General features: G+C 44.1%; 1 protein-coding gene across 1 annotated transcript in view; it reads left to right on the top strand.

The window, feature by feature from the left end:
- Window positions 1–19,876, top strand: part of LOC126998927 (uncharacterized) — a 157,631-nt gene extending 137,755 nt beyond the window's left edge. Inside the window, exons 5-9 of the mRNA XM_050861189.1 lie at window positions 8,896–9,192; window positions 9,629–9,748; window positions 15,625–15,695; window positions 16,826–17,763; window positions 18,107–19,876. Coding sequence (XP_050717146.1) covers window positions 8,896–9,192; window positions 9,629–9,748; window positions 15,625–15,695; window positions 16,826–17,763; window positions 18,107–19,464 — 2,784 coding nt within the window. The 3' untranslated portion in view covers window positions 19,465–19,876. The remainder of the gene's footprint in view (window positions 1–8,895; window positions 9,193–9,628; window positions 9,749–15,624; window positions 15,696–16,825; window positions 17,764–18,106) is intronic.
- The last annotated feature ends 487 nt before the right edge of the window (window positions 19,877–20,363 follow it).

Genomic DNA, 20,363 nt, shown 5'->3' with positions numbered 1-20,363 from the left:
GGGAAGTAAGATAAAAAAAAGTAGCCACTCTCATCCCAGGGGCCCCGTGCATGAAGACCCTCTCATAATCATTTTCTTTCTTCCTCTTCTCCTTTTCTTCCTACTTCTCCAACTCCTCTTAATTCCTCTCCTCCTCATTATTACCCCTCTCCTCCATCCTTGTTCTCTTCTAACCCTCCCATTCTCTCAAGTTCTCCTCCTCATTATTACCCAGGCTGAAAAAGGGGAAAACATAGGACGACACATGACCTGGATCTTCAGTGATACAATTTTGAACCACACGTATATTAAGTAATGTACGTCAATCGAGCTAATAATGCTTATGCGAGAGGTAAATAAATAAAGGAAAAGTACTTCCAGAACACGTTAATACGCAATGTACAACGGAAACGAAAAATTGTATAAACGAGTTAAAATTATTTCCCTGAGGATTCGATATTAACGTTGCTCCGTCCTTGACACGAAGAATGAAGAGGAAGGAGAGGAGGAGCAAAAATAAGGAGGAGGAGGAGGAAAAGTAGTAAATAAAGGAAATTCTGAAGATGATAACTAAAAGAAACGATTGAAAAAAAGACGAAAAGCATAAGGAGGAAGAACAATAGGAGGAGACTATACACAGACGCAGAATGAAGAGGAAGAAGAGGAGAAAGAAAGGCAGTAAGGGGAGGAGGAGGAGAAGGAAGAAAAAGAAAAGAAGGAAATAGAGAAAAAGACGACGTAAATGAAGAAATGAAAAAGTTAAAAAGCGTGAGGAAAAAGAAGAAAAGAAGGAAAATAGAGAAAAAGATGACGAAAATGAAGAAATTAATAAGTTAAAAAGCGCAAGGAAGAAGAAGAGAGGAAGGAGAAGAAGGCGGAGGAGGAGGAGGAGGAGGAGACTAAAAAGGTGCATGGAAAATAAGACGATGAGAGAGGAGAAGGAGAAGGGGGAGATAAAGTCTCGCGGAGCAGCAGAAGGGAGAGGAAAGGCGACTGGCGGAGCAAAGACCAAATTAACAGTCAGCACGAGGCTGTAAAGGTTGTGCAAGTGAGTGTGTGTGTGTGTGTGTGTGTGTGTGTGTGTGTGTGAGAGACTCTCTCTCTCTCTCTCTCTCTCTCTCTCTCTCTCTCTCTCTCTCTCTCTCTCTCTCTCTCTCTCTCTCTCTCTCTCTCTCTCTCTCTCTCTCTCTCTCTCTCTCTCTCTCCCTCCCAGCCACCCCTCTTCCTTTGGCTCTATCCTCACAGCATCTTCCGTCTCACTGATCCCCACAACACACTACGTCTTCTTGGCTGCTTCCTCCCTCTAGTAAACGACTGATAATCTGTGTTTATGCCCCCCTCACACTCGGCAGTCTCAGCCCACCTCCCCACCCTCTTCGCGTACCCGCCGCCCCATCATCCACCGACTCCTAAAGCCCTCTATCGACCCCTTTCCCTTCGACCCTAAGCCCTCCAATCTCTTTCCTACATTTCGTCTTACGCAGATATGATCCCCACTTCTTGGCTTGTCATCCGTCCTCCTCCTAAATATGCCTTACTCCCCTTTGTTACTTTCCTCTTTTTGTTCACGTTATTATCCTCTTTTTCTCTCTTTAATGCCATCTCCGTTTGCTACATACATATCCATCCATCTTTTTTATTTTCTTTCTTTCATTCATTCCAACTGCACGTTACCCTTCTCTATGTTGCTTTCCTCTCCACGCTCTGTTTTTCTTCTTCCTCATTTTCTTCTTTTTACGGCTTCTCTGTTTTCTTTATATACGCATTTTCAGCTTTTTCTTCCGCTGTTTACGTGTCCTCATTCTCCTTTCGCACGTTCCTTTCATCCCTTTTATCGTCATTCTCTTCTTTTCTTCTATTTGAACATCCATTTCCTACACGTTATTCTTTTTTTTCGTATTCTTTTGTTCGAGCCTCAAGCGATGCATAAAGAACACGGAAACAGGCATCGCTGAACCCCTTTTGTTGAGAATCTGGCTCCTTTTGTTCACCTTTTGCTGGGTTATTAATGGCCTCGTGGCGGTGAGTTAAAGTTTGATAAGAAATACTCGTGGCTTGTAAAAGAACCAATGGTGCCTCTTTGTGGCCCGCAATTATGTATAAGAAAAGTTAAAAGATCGATTGTCTGCCCATTTTACTGTAGATGTTGTGTTCAACCCTCGAGTAACAAGATTATATAAGTTTGTATATTTTATGTTTGGTCATTATGAGATTACGGTAAGTTAAGAGTAACTTTCTACACAGACACAAACACACGCACAAGTAGAGACAAATACAGACATACACCTATCCCCCCCCCCCCACACACACACACACACACACACACACACACATACACACTTCTTCCTACCACAAAGAACTTTTCAAGAGGGAATACTAAGACAGCTGCATCTATTTTTCTTTTACACCTTTATCTTGTTATAGGAGTAGCATTTTGTGGGCTTTTTCTATATGTATTTTTAGTTTGTCTTCCTTTACCTTAAAAAATACAAACCCAAAATAAAAAGAAATCCACGAACATAAACTTATTATATCCGAACATTTACGCCAATACGCACCAACCTGGCTCACCCCTCGCCCCCTCCCTCTCCCCTCGACATGCAAGCAGCAGCCAGTTCCCTTGGTGAACATCCAAGGGTAGACGCAAGCAACCCTGGCCCCACCACCAACACTACCGCCCACCACCACCACCACCACCACCACCTCCACAACCACAGGCAAATTTCTCGTGTATAACCCTAGAAATATGCGTATATGTGGAGACGAATTAGCTTCCACAGAAACGAAATGTGAGGGAAGATTCTCCCTCTGTTTAGTTTAGTTTTTTTTTTTTGTGAGGCTCTGGGAAGGTTATTTTTTTAGTAGGATGAAGCAGACCAAAAATAAGGCCCGCAACATGCTTCTCCAAAGCTAAATATACCAAAAAATTGTTAGGTGTAATTTCAGGTGTCGTGATGCTCCTGTCTTGTTAAATCCTCACGGACTGATTACGGGTTATGAAGGTTGACGAGGTGTGTATCACTGGGATCCCACCACCATCAACCTCAGCACACCAACACCACGCACTGGCACCACCTCCATACTTGCACATTTTCCTTCTTCACAACCAAACCCATCATCACCATCATCACCGGTTTTCCCACTCCACAGTTTCAGGTCCTAAGGCAATCGAGGCTGCCGGAAGTATCAGTCACGCAGCTTCCTTCGTCCTTCACTACAAACGTTCAGACAGACTTATTCCTGAAACTCTGGCCCACACAGCCTTCAGTTGCCCTAGAAATGCCTCAGTGAACACATTTCCCATTAAAATGATTCACCACTATAAGCACTATAAATGGAAAATGGCGCCACTATAAACACTCGCCTGCGCCAGAACGGGCTGGGCCGACAGGCACATCCCACCTGAAAAAACTGGGCGAACCATCAGGCACCCCACCCAGGCCCCACCCTACAAGCGCAATAAACAGCAAAAAAAATAAATAAAAACATACTATACTATAACATTACTATAACTATAATATAACTTTTTTTTTACAACAAAGAAGACAACTGAAGGGCACAAAAAAAGGAAACAATAATTTTAAAAAGCCCGCTATATAGGATGATAGGATGATAATTCTGCAAAGCGCGAGAAAACGTACTGCAACTGTTATCCTACTTTACATGCGATAATATACTGTTCTTGTCTACAAAGATAATCATTATATGTAAGTTTGCAAGGCGTGAATCTATACATGATAACTCCCACCTCCCTTTTGCGAGGCGAGACAGAAGCTATTTCCCCCCATGACAGCCATGCGGGATCCACCATGCACGACTTTCCAACAGTTGCGAAAGTGTGTCGAAACAATGGACCTCCCTCCGGTGCGTCCATCAAAATTTATTCGTGTGGCCTGTCTATAAACTCGTTCGGTAAAATAGAAAAATTGCGATAAAAAATTCACCTCAGTGTCCACCATGGAGCTTTCCTTGTGTCAGAAAGGGTCAAACAATACCCAGTGGGGCAGTTATCACAGATTTTTTTTTTTAAACGGTAAAGGGAAAAGACCAAAGGCTATACAAAAAAGCATAAACGTTCTATACTACCACAAATAATATCATTAAGATTAAGGATCCCTGGCACCCATTTTCTAAATATTTCCTCGTTACGTTTGTATCGTTGATTAACGTGATGGAATGCCGCTGTCTCATGGCATTTAGTAACGAAAGTAGTATTAAAGATTTGTTTTCCTGCACACAAACATATCACAAACAAACACATCATCTCAGCTAAAGCCTGACAGATTATTAGAGCAAGGAAAAAATATAAGAAAAAAGCTGAAACAGAGGACGAAAAAAATGAGATACGTTAACGTATAGAAAAAAAAACTTTTTTTAATTAATTTATGGACGTGAATTAATGATTCCGGAATAACATGCGAGTCATCGAAGTAACTACGAGTGAAATTTTATGATGGAAAATATATTTTCGTGTAGCGTATTTTTTTCTTGTGTGTGTGTGTGTGTGTGTGTGTGTGTGTGTGTGTGTGCGCGCGCGCGCAACGCTCATTTTCCTCAGTCCCTCGACGTGCAGGTCAGGAAATGAAAGAAAGGGGAACAAGGAATGGAAATCAAACGAAAACATTCATATAAATATGGCCAGCCGAGAGGAAAAACTCGGAATTTATTCATGCCTTTCTCCCCTTCTCTCTCTCTCTCTCTCTCTCTCTCTCTCTCTCTCTCTCTCTCTCTCTCTCTCTCTCTCTCTCTCTCTCTCTCTCTCTCTCTCTCTCTCTCTCTCTCTCTCTCTCTCTCTCTCTCTCTCTCTCTCTCTCTCTCTCTCTCTCTCTCTCTCTCTCTCTCTCTCTCTCTCTCTCTCTCTCTCTCTCTCTCTCACCACTCTCTCCACTCTCTCCACCTCCACCACCACCACCACCACCACCACCACCACCACCTCCACCTCCTCCTCCACCACCACCACCACCTCCACCTCCAATACCACCACCTCCACCACCACCACCTCCAATACCACCACCTCCACCACCACCACCTGCAATACCACCACCTCCACCACCCCCACAACCACCACCACAGCAACCACCATCACCACAACAACCGCCAATACTCATACTAAAATCCCCGCCACCACCACCACTATTACTTCCACAAACACCACCACTACCAGCATCATCACCAGCATCACCACCACCAAAGAAACATTCCTAAAACACTACCACCACAAACACCACTAACGCAAACACTCGCTCCACCACTCCCACCGGCACCACCACGACCACCACTCCCACAGCCACCATCGCCACTTTCACCACACACGAAAAATACAAACCTACAACTCAGACGGGCGAGCACATTAGTCTGCTGCCCCCCCACCCTTTCCTCCCGCCTTCCCTCTCTTTTCACTTTTCCCCATTTCCCCTTCTTTCTTTCTTTCTTAATTATTTTCTTTCTCTTGCCCTTTCCCTTCTTGCCGCAAAGAGAAATTGTGAACAACGATACCACAAGAGCTACTGAAGAGGGATCATGCTCTTTTTTTTCTTTACATTTCTTGTGGTTGTCATTTTTGGTGTCAATAAAAACAAGAACTTACGGCCACAGTGAAGCGAAGCAAGTCTTTTCATCGCTCAGCGGCTGCTCGCGACCTTCAGCCCTTCCAGCCTCCACGTTTCCGCTTCTTCCCCTTGCTCGAGATCGACCTGAGTCCCCGAGTAATACTTCAGCAAACACAGGATACTAGACGTTCCTTGTAGAACTGCGTCGCTACCAAGCAAACAAATCCAGAGTCAGTAAAGTGCAGCGGTGTATGGAGTCTCGATAATTTTGAAGAGAGCTCCGTGCGAAGGGCACAGAAATATCCTTAAAATCTGCCTCCTATGAATACAGAAAATATGCCCCTCGAGGAAGACTGCTGGCGACGTGAACTGCCCGGTAAACTTGGCGGCTTAAGATCCAGCCACAGAGAGTGGCACTAAATATCCCAGATAAACATTATCAGTGGCTTGGCCGTAAACGTTTACCGGAGTTCGTGAGGCAGCCGATGTTCGCTATACATAAGCCGCAGAGTCACCGAGGCCACGGCCGTACGAAATAAACGATATCAATCTTCTTGAAGTCGAGTTTCCAAAGGGGTAAGGGCGAGACGCAACCCAACGCCATGCAATACTGCCGAGAGCTATGTTGAGAGCTCACGAAATTGGCGAAATACAAGAATATAGAAGCGACCGCGACCAGGCAGTTGCAGCGCGAGGGTGGTTGTTGTATATATATGTGGCAGAAAGCGGGTAGTGTAAGGAGAAAACAAACCCTCCGTGCCTCCCTCCATCCCTTTGTCCCTCCCTCCCACCACTCCTTCCTTGGGGTGCTTGCCGCATACTTCCCTAAACCTCCCGCGATGCACAACGCGGAAAGGCGCACACGGGTCACTAGCCACGCCGTTTTTTGCCATACCTTTCTCTTTCCTGTCGTATTTTTTAGTCTCTTTTATCTCGTGTTATCCTCTTTTCCCTTTGATTTGCTTCCTCGTTTTTCTAGTCCACTTCGTTTTATTCTTTTCTTCTATCATTCTTCCTGGTTTTCCTTTTCGCTTCCTCCCTATCTTCTACCATCGCCTTTATCTTGCCTGGACAACTCATATGCAGCTATGAGGGTGAAGGGAGAAAACATTTGGCGAACCTCCTCCTCCCTCGTCTCTACCGTCACCAGCCAGGTTCTGCTGTTAGTTTATCATTTCCCGCCTCTCCTCACCTCGGTTCTGATGAACTACTCGAAGATTCAATACTCGTAAGAATCTGAGGACAATTTTCAGTGGCATTGGACGGGTGTGATGGGAGAAGTGACAGAATGCGCCCCGAGTCTGTATCTCGTGGGAAGCCTTGGCCTTGGGAAATATAAAAATTCTCGCATATTAAAAGTCGGCTTTCAATACGCCGAATGTACCCCATTTACCTCCAGCCCAGCGGCGCACACACATCAAATACTTTCACAAACATTTCCATGAATAAAAATATGCACACGATTTGCTCCGGAAACGTACAAACTTTTTTTTCCGCTCACATATGACAATCGCAATATTACTCGAAAGGACTCACAGAGCACTAACTTTCGCCAAGGACACGCCACAATTTATTTTTATCGCTCATGATCCTGCCGACTTGCATAACGTCTCCTTTATAGAATACCACATATATTGTGTTAGGTTGAGGACCATGGTACCTTTAGACAGCCTTTCTTGCCGGCATCTGGTGGTCGATTTTGTCCTGTAGTGACACGGGAAAACTGCTTCTGACCTAATTTTTAAGGGTCATGATACAACTCTGCGCTGTGTATATTTGAAATTGTAGTTTAAATAAGGGCCATCAGAGAACTTGTGCTTATGGTCATTTGAAGTCAGTGAAATACAATGAACTATATCAACCTGCCTTTTAATCACTTCATCCCGCTAACACACTTTTCTGCTCCACCCTCGCTATCACCGCCTCCTGCCTACAAGCCTCGTCACTGCGCCACAACAGCCGTCCCGCCACAACCCCTCGAGGCCAGGAGATAGCGGCAGCCAATTTCCCGACGCGATGCAAAATTTTATCCAATCATTTTTATCGGGGATCAGATACTCATCCATTTGCGTGGCTGATCGACAAAAAGGCAAAGTTTCCTCTCATTCTTCATGGACTGTCTGGGACATTAACTGGGCAATCCTTTCTGGCGAATTTATAAGAGGAGTATTGGATAAAGACTCGGTTATCCTGTTACTCTCTTTCTCTCTCTGACTCGTCGCTGTGCAGGACGCTATTCTGAGGTCACATCTAGGTACGCCAAGGTCATCGCCTCGGGGGGTCATCAGGTCCACAATGGCGCTGCTTAAGGCAACGACCACCACGCTATTGCTGAGATGGCTCCCTCGACCCTCTAGGAATTGATATTAATCTCTCTCTCTCTCTCTCTCTCTCTCTCTCTCTCTCTCTCTCTCTCTCTCTCTCTCTCTCTCTCTCTCTCTCTCTCTCTCTCTCTCTCTCTCTCTCTCTCTCTCTCTCTCTCTCTCTCTCTCTCTCTCTCTCTCTCTCTCTCTCTCTCTCTCTCTCTTTCTGTCTGACTGTCTCCCATTATACATAATTGAAATAGAACATCGCACATCCCAAAACTCCAAACTTCGGCCGGGACTCGGGAATTTCAGTGCCGTTTATCAGGGTGACGGGCGGCGCAGCACAGACCTGCCAGGGCCCGGGTGGTGGTGGTGGTGGTGGTATAGTGGTGGTGGAAGCAGCTCACAAGACCGGCGCTTCCCGAGACACTTACTGGCTAACTGAGTAACACTCCTATTGTAAAAGTTGTGTGTGGTGGGGGGGGGGGGGGGTAAAGTGTCTTTTTCAGCATAGCAGAGAGCACAGTAAATCAGCTGACTCCCACCACAGACTACCTATCACATGCCGAGCTACTCTGGTTAACCGGAGTGTACAAGTCCAACATTTCGCCGAAGTCTAGCGGCCCGCACCACCTACCAATTATTTTTAAGGTGACAATAGCTGCCTCTGCCAGGAGGAAAAAAAATTATATACCAGCCGCATTCAGTTTGGCTGTATTAAGATTTACGCTAAATAAGTGTCGCTATTTTTTTTATGCGCACTCTTTACACCCAGCAATGGGAACGAAAACCCGGCATTACAACTACTGGAGAGTTTAATGTCACGTACGCCTGCCGCATGACGGCTTGCTTCCTGTGTAAAAACAGTTCACGCCAGCAACGTTTAATCATTCTCAAAGACACTGTAAGGCATTGAATATCACAGACATTGTTTTGCAATATTCACGTCCATTCTGTTCGATGTCACATTTACGTATTTTTCTGTTCTGTGTTACAACAATGTTACGTTCATGACCTTTCATGTTCTCGCTTTCCCTCTTTAATGTCTCGTCCCTCGGCAGGTGAAGATCAACACCATCCTGGCGCGGTACCTGGCGTCGGGCCACCTGGACCACCTGAAGCACAAGTGGTACGGTGAGCTGCCATGCTTCAGCAGGATCTCGGCGGACCTCTACAAGCCTCAGGCCCTCGAGATCAGCACGGTGGGCGGCGTGTTCCTCATGCTCACCCTCGGCATTGGGGTGGGCATCTTCCTATTGTTCCTCGAGCACCTGGTGTACCGCTACGCTCTCCCCACCCTCAGGACCAAGCCCAAGGAGTCCCTCTGGCGGAACAGGAACCTCATGTTCTTCAGTCAGGTGGGTTGCCCGCTGGCCGGCACAAACTGCTGTTTTATTAACCTCACCATCTTTTCTTCCATAATCTTTATGGTTGTACATCTCTAATGAAACTGATAAAAGAAATAAAAGGAACTTTCCACCATCACCATTCGTACTATAATACTAACCACAACAACGGTACAGCGACGAACACAATAACAGCAGCAACCACAACAAAAATGCCAACAATAAAACTCACCATCACCACTATCGCCATTGTCTTCAGATTATGCTTTCCACTGCGTACGTTCCCTCATTTCCTCATTTCTGTTTTCTTGATTGCTACTCTGACTGCTATTCTCACAGAATGTTATAAAGAATAATACATTCATGGTTCAGATTCTTAAGACTAATCCCAAATGTTCATGCCCAAGAGGACTTGCAGCCTTAACCTTTACTTCTTGCGTCTCTACAGAAACTGTACAAGTTCATCAACTGCGTGGAGCTCGTCTCGCCGCACCACTCGGCAAAGGAGCTCGCCAACAGCCTCCGCACCGGCCAGATAATGGGGCTCTTCCAGAAGTCTGTTAAGAGGGTAAGGTTCCGCCAATCCCTTTCCTTGCCTTCTCCAGTGGACAAATTGCAGTGACAATCAAACAGATATCTTAAACCCTGACGATGCTTTCAATCTTCTAAGCGATCAAAGAATTGATGATGGCAAATCAATTAGGAAACCCCTTCAAAGCAGCCTTAAAATCAGTTACTCTGTTGGTAACTCAGCCTAGCCACTCACTCAGTAGCAGTGTCTGCATGTGAGGACTGAAGGAAAATGAAGAAGCTGCAAAAGCACTTGAGAACCCCTAGAAAACGGACATAACATTAATCCCAACAATTTTTTTCATGTGGTATAAATTTTTGCAAACCAATGAACATTCATTACTCTCAAAAGTTTAGTCTGCCGTGCAAACTTTCAGCAAACAATACAAACCTAAGGCCCTCAGAACCGAAACATAAACAACCACAAAGGTATTAAAACCTGGCCCAGCGCGGCGTTAATCACACCCCAGAAGCGTGACGCCAGCCACGCCCAAGGCCGCCATCCATCACCCGCAGCCAACGCCCAGAAAGAAAGAATTAATCACTCCTAAAACTTGTTCGTAATCATCCCAATCCACTAATGTTTTCACTGCGTTTTGCTCTCGCCTGCATTAATTATCAAGTAAAGTCTGCCATATTTGCACGTCAGGTGTGAATCTCTTCTAAAGTCCTTTCTTTAATCACGTTTTCAGGTAACTATGTACATTAAAAAGTGTTGTCTTTGTAAAACATTTTTTTTACGATAGAGGCAAAGTCATATTCTAGCATTCCACACGTTTAACAGTTTCTTCTTTTATTTATGGCTTCTAATGTAGGTATTATTTCTAGAAGTGGTACAAAGCGAACGATACACACACACACACACACACACACACACATATATATATATATATATATATATATATATATATATATATATATATATATATATATATATATATATATATATATATATTTTTTTTTTTTTTTTTTTACAACAAAGGAGGCAGCTCAAGGGCACACAAAAAAAAGAAAACAATAATAAAAAAAAAGCCCGTTACTCGCTGCTCCCAAAAAAGAAACAAAAGAGGTGGCCGAAAGCAAGATCAAATACGGGAGGAGAGGTGTCCTGATACCCTCCTCTTGAAAGAGTTCAAGTCGTAGGCAGGAGGAAATACAGATGAAGGAAGATTGTTCCAGAGTTTACCAGCGTGAGGGATGATTGAGTGAAGATGCTGGTTAATTCTTGCATAAGGGGTTTGGACAGTATAGGGATGAGCATGAGTAGAAAGTCGAGTGCAGCGGGGCCGCGGGAGGGGGGAGGCATGCAGTTAGCAAGTTCAGAAGAGCAGTCAGCGTGGAAATATCGATAGAAGATAGAAAGAGAGACAACATTGCGGCGGAATTTAAGAGGTAGAAGACTATCAGTATGAGGAGGAGAGCTGATGAGACGAAGAGCCTTAGCCTCCACTCTGTCCAGAAGAGCTGTGTGAGTGGAGCCCCCCCACACATGAGATGCATACTCCATATGAGGGCGGACAAGGCCCCTGTATATGGACAGCAACTGTGCAGGGGAGAAGAATAGGCGGAGACGGTACAGAACGCCCAGCCTCGAGGAAGCTGATTTAGTAAGAGATGAGATATGAAGTTTCCAGTTGAGATTTTGAGTTAAGGATAGACCGAGGATGTTTAGTGTTGAGGAAGGTGATAGCTGGGTGTTGTCAAAGAATAGGGGATAGTTGTTTGGAAGATTGTGTCGAGTGGATAGGTGGAGAAACTGTGTTTTTGAGGCGTTGAAGGACACCAGGTTCTTCTTGCCCCAATCGGAAATAATAGTAAGGTCTGAGGCTAAGCGCTCAGCAGCCTCCAGCCTTGAGTCGTTAAGTTCCTGTAGGGTGGGTCTTCTATTAAAAGAAGTTGAGTAATGCAGAGTGGAATCATCGGCGTAGGAATGGATAGGACAGTTCGTTTTGGAAAGAAGATCATCAATGAACAACAGAAAAAGAGTGGGAGATAGGACAAAACCCTGTGGGACACCACTGTTAATAGATTTAGGGGAAGAACAGTGACCGTCTACCACGGCAGAAATAGAACGGTCAGAATGGAAACTGGAGATAAAGGTACAGAGAGAAGGATAGAAACCGTAGGAGGGTAGCTTGGAAAGCAAAGACTTGTGCCAGACCCTATCAAAAGCTTTTGATATGTCCAGCGCAATAGCAAAAGTTTCACCGAAACGGCTAAGAGAGGATGACCAAGAGTCAGTTAAGAAGGCTTTGAGATCACCAGTAGAACGCCCCTTGCGGAACCCATACTGGCGATCAGATAGAAGGTCAGAAGTGGAAAGGTGCTTTTGAATCTTCCGGTTAAGGATTGATTCAAAAGCTTTAGATAGACAAGAAAGTAAAGCTATAGGACGGTAGTTTGAGGGATTGGAGCGGTCACCCTTCTTAGGCACAGGCTGTATGAAGGCATACTTCCAGCAAGAAGGAAAGGTAGATGTTGACGGGCAGAGACGAAAGAGTTTGACCAGGCAGGGTGACAGCACGGAGGCACAGTTTTTAAGGACAATAGGAGGCACTCCATCAGGTCCATAAGCCTTCTGAGGATTGAGGCCAGAGAGGGCATAGAAAACATCATTTTGAAGAATCTTTATAACAGGCATAAAGGAGTCAGAGGGGGATGAGTAGGAGGAATATGCCCAGAATCGTCCAGAGTGGAGTTTTTAGAAAAAGTTTGAGAGAAGAGTTCAGCCTTAGAGATAGATGAGACGGCAGTGTTGCCGTCAGGACTGAGGAGTGGAGGGAAAGATGAAGAAGTGAAGTTGGAGATGTTTTTGGCTAGATGCCAGAAGTCACGGGAAGAGTTAGAGAAAGCAAGGTTTTGGCATTTTCTATTAATGAAAGAATTGTTGGTTAGTCGGAGAATAGATTTGGCACGATTTCGGGCAGAAATGTAAAGTTCATAATTAGCATTAGTTTGAAGGCTCTGGTACCTTTTGTGAGCTACCTCTCTATCATTGACAGCACGAGAACAAGCGTGATTAAACCAAGGCTTTTTAGCGTGAGGAGTAGAGAAAGAACGAGGAATGTATGCCTCCATTCCAGAGACAATCACCTCTGCGATGCGCTGAGCACACACAGAGGGGTCTCTATCCTGGAAGCAATAATCATTCCACGGGAAATCGGAAAAGTACATCATCAGGTCGTCCCAACGAGCTGAAGCAAAATACCAGAAGCATCGCCTCTTCGGTGGGTCCAGAGGGTGTACAGGAGCGATAGGACAGGATGCAGAAATAAGATTGTGATCGGAGGAGCCCAACGGAGAGAACAGTTTGACAGAATAAGCAGAAGGGTTTGAGGTAAGGAAGAGGTCTAGAATGTTGGGCCGGTCTCAAAGACGATCGGGAATACGTGTAGGGTGCTGGACCAACTGCTCTAGGTCGTTGAGGATAGCAAAGTTGTAGGCTTGTTCACCAGGATGGTCAGTGAAAGAGGATGAAAGCCAAAGCTGGTGGTGAACACTGAAATCTCCTAGGATGGAGATTTCAGCGAAGGGAGAGTGGGTCAAGATGTGCTCCACTTTAGAATTCAAATAGTCAAAGAATTTTACGTAGTTGGTAGAGTTTTATATATATATATATATATATATATATATATATATATATATATATATATATATATATATATATATATATATATATATATATATATATATATATATATATATATATAACAGAACAGAGAGCCACACAATGGGCAAAAAAAAAAAATGTAGACAAAAAAGTACGCTAACTGTTGCTCCCGCAAAGTGAAAAGTATAGTGGCCAAAAGAGAGGTCAATTTCGGATGGAGAGGTGTCTTGATACACTCTTCTTGAAAGAGGTCGTCATAGGCAGGAGGAAATACAGGCGAAGGAAGGCTGTTCCAGAATTTACCAGTGTAGGAGATGAAAGAATGATGATGCTGGTTAACTCTTGCATAAGGGATTAGGACAGTATAGGGATGAGCTTGAGTAGAAAGTCGTGTGCAGCGGGGCCTCGGGAAGGGGGAAGCATGCAGTTAGCAAGTTCAGAAGAGCAGTCAGCATGAAAATATCGATAAAAGACAGAAAGAGATGCAACATGGCGGCGGAATTTAAGAGGTAGAAGACTGTCAGTAAAAGGAGGGGAGCTGATGAGGCGAAGAGCCATAGACTCCACAATTTTCCAAGAAAGCAGTGTGAGTGGAGCCCTCCCACACGTGAGATGCATACTTCATACGATTGTGGGCAAGGCCCTTATATATGGAAAGCAACTGTGCGGGGGAGAAGAACTGACGGAGACGATACAGAACGCCCAACCTCGAAGAAGCTGATTTAGTAAGAGAGGAGATGTGAAGTTTCGAGTTGGGATTTTGAGCTAAGGATAGACCGAGGATATTTAGTGAAGAAGAAGGTGACAGCTGAGTGTTGTCGAAGAATAGGGGATAGATAGATGTTTGGAAGATTGAGTCGAGTAGATAGGTGGAGAAATTGATTTTTGAGGCATTGAGGACACAAGGTTCCTTATACCCCAATCGCAAATGATAGCAACGTCTGAAGTTGAGCGTTATGCAGCCTCCAGTCTGGAGTCTTGCAATTCCTGTTGAGAAGGTCTTCTGTTGAAAGAAGTTGAATAATGCAGAGTGGATTCGTCAGCGTATGAGTGGATAGGAAAGTTTGTTTTCGAAAGAAGATCATTGATAAATAACAGGAAGAGAGTTGGTGATAGGACAGAGCCCTGTGAGACACCACTGTTGATAGGTTTAGGGGAAGAACAGTGACCGTCTACTACAGCAGAGATAGAACGGCCGGAAAGGAAACTGGGGATAAAGGAAAAGAGAGAAGGATATAACCCGTTGGAGGGAAGTTAAAAAGCAAAGAGTTGTGCCAGACTCTATCGAAAGCTTTCGATATGTCTAGCGCAACTGAGAAAGTTTCACCGAAACGGCTAAGAGGATTACCAAGAATCAGTAAAGAGAGCAAGACGATCACCAGTAGAACGCCCCTTGTGGAACCCATACTGGCGATCAGATATAAGATCAGAAGTGGAAAGGTACTTTCGAATCTTCGGGTTAAGAATTGATTCAAAAGCTTTAGATAAACAGGAAAGTAAAGCTATTGGGCGGCATTTTGAGGAATTGGAACGGTCACCCTTCTTAGGCACAGGCGTATTTTCAGCAGGAAGGAATGGTAGATGTTGATCGGCAGAGGCGAAAGACTTTGACCAGGAAGGGTGTCAGCGCAGACGCACATATATATATATATATATATATATATATATATATATATATATATATATATATATATATATATATATATATATATATATATATATATATATATATATATATATATATATATATATATATATATATATATATATATATATATATATATATATATATATATATATATATATATATATATATATATATATATATATATATATATATATATATATATATATATATATATATATATATATATATATATATATATATATATATATATATATATATATATATATATATATATATATATATATATATATATATATATATATATATATATATATATATATATATATATATATATATATACACATATATGTGTGTATATATATATATATATATATATATATATATATATATATATATATATATATATATATATATATATATATATATATATATATATATATATTTGTTGTTGGACTGCCTTCTCTTTTAAAAATATATAAATTAGTTGCTTTAATCTAGCCAGTTTGAAAGTTATTCTTGCTCTGCAGTGGTGAACGATACTGCGTAAGAAAGAGTATTAAGACAAACTTCTATATCCCCTTCCATATGTGTTTAATGAGGAATACCTCTCCGGCAGAAGGAGAACGAGCAGAGACGGAGAAGGAAAAGCAAAGCCCAGTTCTTCGAAATGATCCAGGAAATCAGAAGGTAAATTCTAATGGTTCTTGTTCTCATTAGTTCTACTCTCTCACTCTCCATAAAGACTTTCCTCCCCCACTGACTTTTAACTTCTAGCAACACCACCACCACCACCCCTGCACAGCACCATCATCAACTCCATCACAAACCAATAAACACGTTCTTTATGGCACTCGTTCTTAGTAATTCGAGTTCATTCAGATATGTTTTCCATTCCCTGTTTTCACAAACATCACAGTCCCCACATGTTCCACCTCCATCACCCCCACCTCCATCTGACTTGCTGTGCTGATAATACGAATCATCAACGCGGCTGCAGTAACAACCACTCCCCCTCGCCCCTTTATTCACCTTTGTTTGCAGTTCTTTTAACTTCCTTTTTTTTCGAAATCTCTTCGTTAATAAATATATGAAAGTTAAAAAACGGTCACCCCGACTCTTACAAAAGCTATGAATAATAGTAAAAAACACAAAAACTACACCTATGACCTCATCAACAACTACAAAACAAATGCAACATCAAAACAACAAAACAAAAACAGTCATCGCCACCACTAACACCATCCTAATAACAATCCTCACCCATATTTACCCCATCTCGACACAGTTTCTCCACTTTATAAATATATATATATATATATATATATATATATATATATATATATATATATATATATATATATATATATATATATATATATATATATATATATATATATATATATATATATATATATATATATGTTAGACTGACCCATAAACAATATGGAAAAAACATCCAAAAAAGTTTGTAACACAACCTTTAATGTGAATTTGCCCATCCCACCGAGCCACCTTCCTCATCACCACCACCACCATCATCTCTAAAACTCCTATAAACATTATGAGAGCAAAAATATACATAACTTCAGTATTAAAAACTTCACCGTGCAAAAATGTTGTACAAATGTTAGTGTAGAGTTGCATAAAACGTACACTTGAATATATTGGACTTTTACGTCCAACATTTTGGTGAGGCTTTCTCATGACTCAGTATTGTGCCTATAACGGTGTTGCATCACTGTACCATAACGAACCCGAACACTTCCATCCCTCACTAACCAAACAATAACAATCCCGTTCTCTGACATCCATGGCAGAGTACAAAAAGAGGAGAAAGCTGAGCTGGTCAGCCCTCCGCCGGCCTCAACCACTACCACCACAATCACCACGGCCACGGGGGACTCCAAGAGGCGGGCGTCTGTACCCCCACATCCTCCGGAGGTCACGCCCGCGCCCCCGTCACCCTTCTCCTCCACCACCACCACCACCCAGGCGCCCATCACTATAGACTACCTCCCGGGTCCAAACCCTCACGAAGATTCTGAGGGAATCATCGTCGTCAACAGCTCGGTGCCTCTGGGTTTAACGGAAGAGCAAGGCGGCAAGAGGGGCGCCGCTGAAGAAGCGGGGCGGGAGGACGACTCAAGCTCAGGGATACTCATTCTGAAAGTCAGCGACCCCGAAGAAGTGCTCGAGGCCAACACATTCAACCAACAGCTGGAGGAGATTCAGGCGCACAAAATGCCTGGCGCGGCTGCGGAGTGCGGGGCGTGCACGTGTTCGGTTCAAGAAGACGGTGCCAGCCGCCGGAAAGCCTCTGGAGGCTGCCTAAATTGTCTCCAGCGCCAGGATAGCACTAGGGTAGCAAGAAGAGGTCCTGATGGCACCTGTTACCCCTGCAGTAGCGGGGCGAGCACCAGAGAAAACCCATTAAGTCCTTACCCCATCCTGGTGGGGACAGCAAACGGCCTGCGTCACCGCGGCAGCGTGCCCGTTCCTGTCAGCCACCTTCCCTCACCTTCCCTTCGACCAGCCACCGCTCCCTCAACAGCCACACCCTCACCGGGAGTAGTACAGCAGACAGATGTTCCCGAGATCTTAGGCTGCGCCACGAGGTCACTGGAAGACCTTGACGCTCGTACGAGAACCTCTCAAGGCGAGAAGATTTACGAGGGAGTACGGCTGGTGCCTCTTTCACAACAAACCGCCATTAGATCATCTGGCTCCTTGCAGCTGGTGGCGGCGCTCTCTCCAGGTGCGTCACGGTGCAGCTGAATGGCCTCAAATCTGTTTCCGGCCGTGCCAAGAGGCACTTCAATCTTTTAGCTTTGTGTGGCTGGGTATTTTAACTGTTTACATAAGAATACTTAAGGGAGAGATATCTAAAAATTCCAAATATGAATCTTTATAGTAATATTGTACATTAGCTTGACCTTTATTTAGTTTTTTTAGTGGCTGACAAATTCTTTGTTTTTTCCGTTTTTTTTAAGTATTATCGTTCACTGCTGCCTAACGCTGGTGTATTACATTCACCGTAAGATTATTTTGAATAAGACTCTTTCAGTGCAACAGTTTGATGAAGTATTTTTTTCCATCAGGTCGGGAAAGGATCAACTCAGATCTTCTTCGTCACGTGACCAAGGCCGACCTGTGGCAGCTGTGGCAGGACTCCGAGAAGGAACTCAGAGTCAGGCTGCGCCAAGCAGAATCACAGCGGGACGAACTCGTCCGCCAGATGTCCAAGGCGTCACGGGATCATCACACATTGACAGAAGGATCTAGTGAAGACTGGGATACCAAATCTATGGAGGATCCGTTAGGGGAGGCCAAAAAGCCCTATGGAGCCGTGTCGCGGCTAGATGAGGACGCGGGAGACAAACCAAGGCCGGCGAGAAGAAAGAGCAGGGAGAGACAGGCAGATGAGATGAGACATAAAAACTCAAGGAGAGATTCTTCTACAACTCCAAGAAAGAAAAAACGGCAAAGGTCCAAATCACATGATTATCTGGAAACCAGGAGAAGCTCAGAGTCTCTGGAGGAGAAGAAACCTTACCTTAAATCAGAGGAAAGAGTTACTCCGCGTAAACACTCAAGCAGAAGGAAAAGAGACGTCAGCCAGGATCGCAGGACAATGTCAGAGGAAGGTCCAAGTCTCCAGCGACAACGAACTATAGTACACCGGTCAGTCGAGGGTGCGATTGACAACACTAGCCTGGTTGATCCTCCAGGCGAATACTGCTCCACGCCTCTACCTCTCCTCCGCTCCCTCCACCAGCAAACGAAGAGCGATGCTGAGAGGAATTATGCTTTCCTCCAGTCCCTGACACCAGAGCGGAGGGATGAAAGGGTGCCTCACGACACGTATGGTGACCAAATTCATCTTAAAACATTCTGCAGAGAGGTGAAAGGAAGAACCTGTGAAAGTGACGACCAAGTTGAGGAAGAGAGTCGCCTCAAGAAGTCCGATGACGAGAAACTATCAATAAGGCGGCGGCGAGCAGGGCACCACGGGGCCGGCGGGCTCGGGGAGGCCCAGGCACGCAGGCCCCGCGAGAGGCATCCATCACGGGAACTTTACGAAGGGCTGCACAAGCGAGAGTCTTCCCTCCAACGAGACCCAAGGCAGTCGCTGCCCAGAAGACCCTACGATCGGGAAGTCAGGGACCACAGCAGCCCTTACTCTGGAAGTCATCGGCATCAGCAGCCACAGCAGCAGCAACAACACAGTGGCCGGAGACACACGACCTATGACAGTTCGTCAGACCAGGAGGAGACTTACTACTCTGCCACCCCTTCCTTGGAGCCTGGCCCTGCACGGGAGGCCCACGGGAGGCGCCAACCCCCCCAGCACCCCCCTTATCCGCGAGGTTACGAAGGAAGAAGACCTGGTGACCGGATGGAGGACCGAAGAAGCAGTGAGAGGAAACCCTTTAGGGATGTGAGGGAGCCGCCGTGAGCTGCCCTTACCCCCTCGCCCACCCGCCTGGCTCCTCCCCTCATCACCGCCACACACTCAGCATCCATCACAAGCAAGATCATCATCCTTGTTCCGCGCATCTTTACTCATCGCCAGTCATGTTTCTTGTTGAGTGAAGCAGCGAATATAACGCACATGTTTCTTACTACAGTTGTAATACGCTCATAGTTTTCGCTCTGACGTCAGCAGCAGCAGCAGCCATTTTTTGCTAAGCCTTTACTTGTCCAGTTGTATATACGTACGGGCGTGATGGGAATATAGTGCGCTTAATTTGAATCACTTTGGTTTCGTGCTATTTAGGCGGCATTATTCGTGGTGGCTGATATCAACATGCCTTTACTATGCATCGTCACACTTCGTTGACAGCTTTGTGGACACTTATTCCTTATGCGCCATCTCATGATTATTATCATTATTATTATTATTATTATTATTATTATTATTATTATTATTATTATTATTATTATTAATATTATTATTATTATTATTGTTATGATGATTATTATCAATATTATTATTAATATTATTGTTATTATTATTATTATTATAATTATTGTTATTATTATTATTATTATCATATTACTAATACTATAACATTTTCACTATCGTTATTATTACCATTATTTATTGTTGCAATGCGTTGGTGGAGACTTGTCTCCCAGTGCGACACTCCTGAATAAGAAAGTTTGTTCATTAACGTTATATTTATCCTTCGCAGCGGGAGCTACACAGGCTGTCTGGGTTTGTTGCATCGGCACGCGTGGCGGACGAGACTGTCAAGGTCCTAGAGGCCCCGAGTCTCGCCAGCTGATTTTACGTAGCTTGGGATCAGCACCATGGCTTGGTTTGGTTAACATGGTCAGTTTCTTCATTATTGA

This window comes from Eriocheir sinensis, chromosome 15 (assembly GCF_024679095.1).
Source record: "Eriocheir sinensis breed Jianghai 21 chromosome 15, ASM2467909v1, whole genome shotgun sequence".
Lineage (NCBI taxonomy): Eukaryota > Metazoa > Arthropoda > Malacostraca > Decapoda > Varunidae > Eriocheir > Eriocheir sinensis.
Note: the sequence above shows the minus strand (reverse complement) of the source record. Positions and strands in the feature narration are given on the sequence as shown.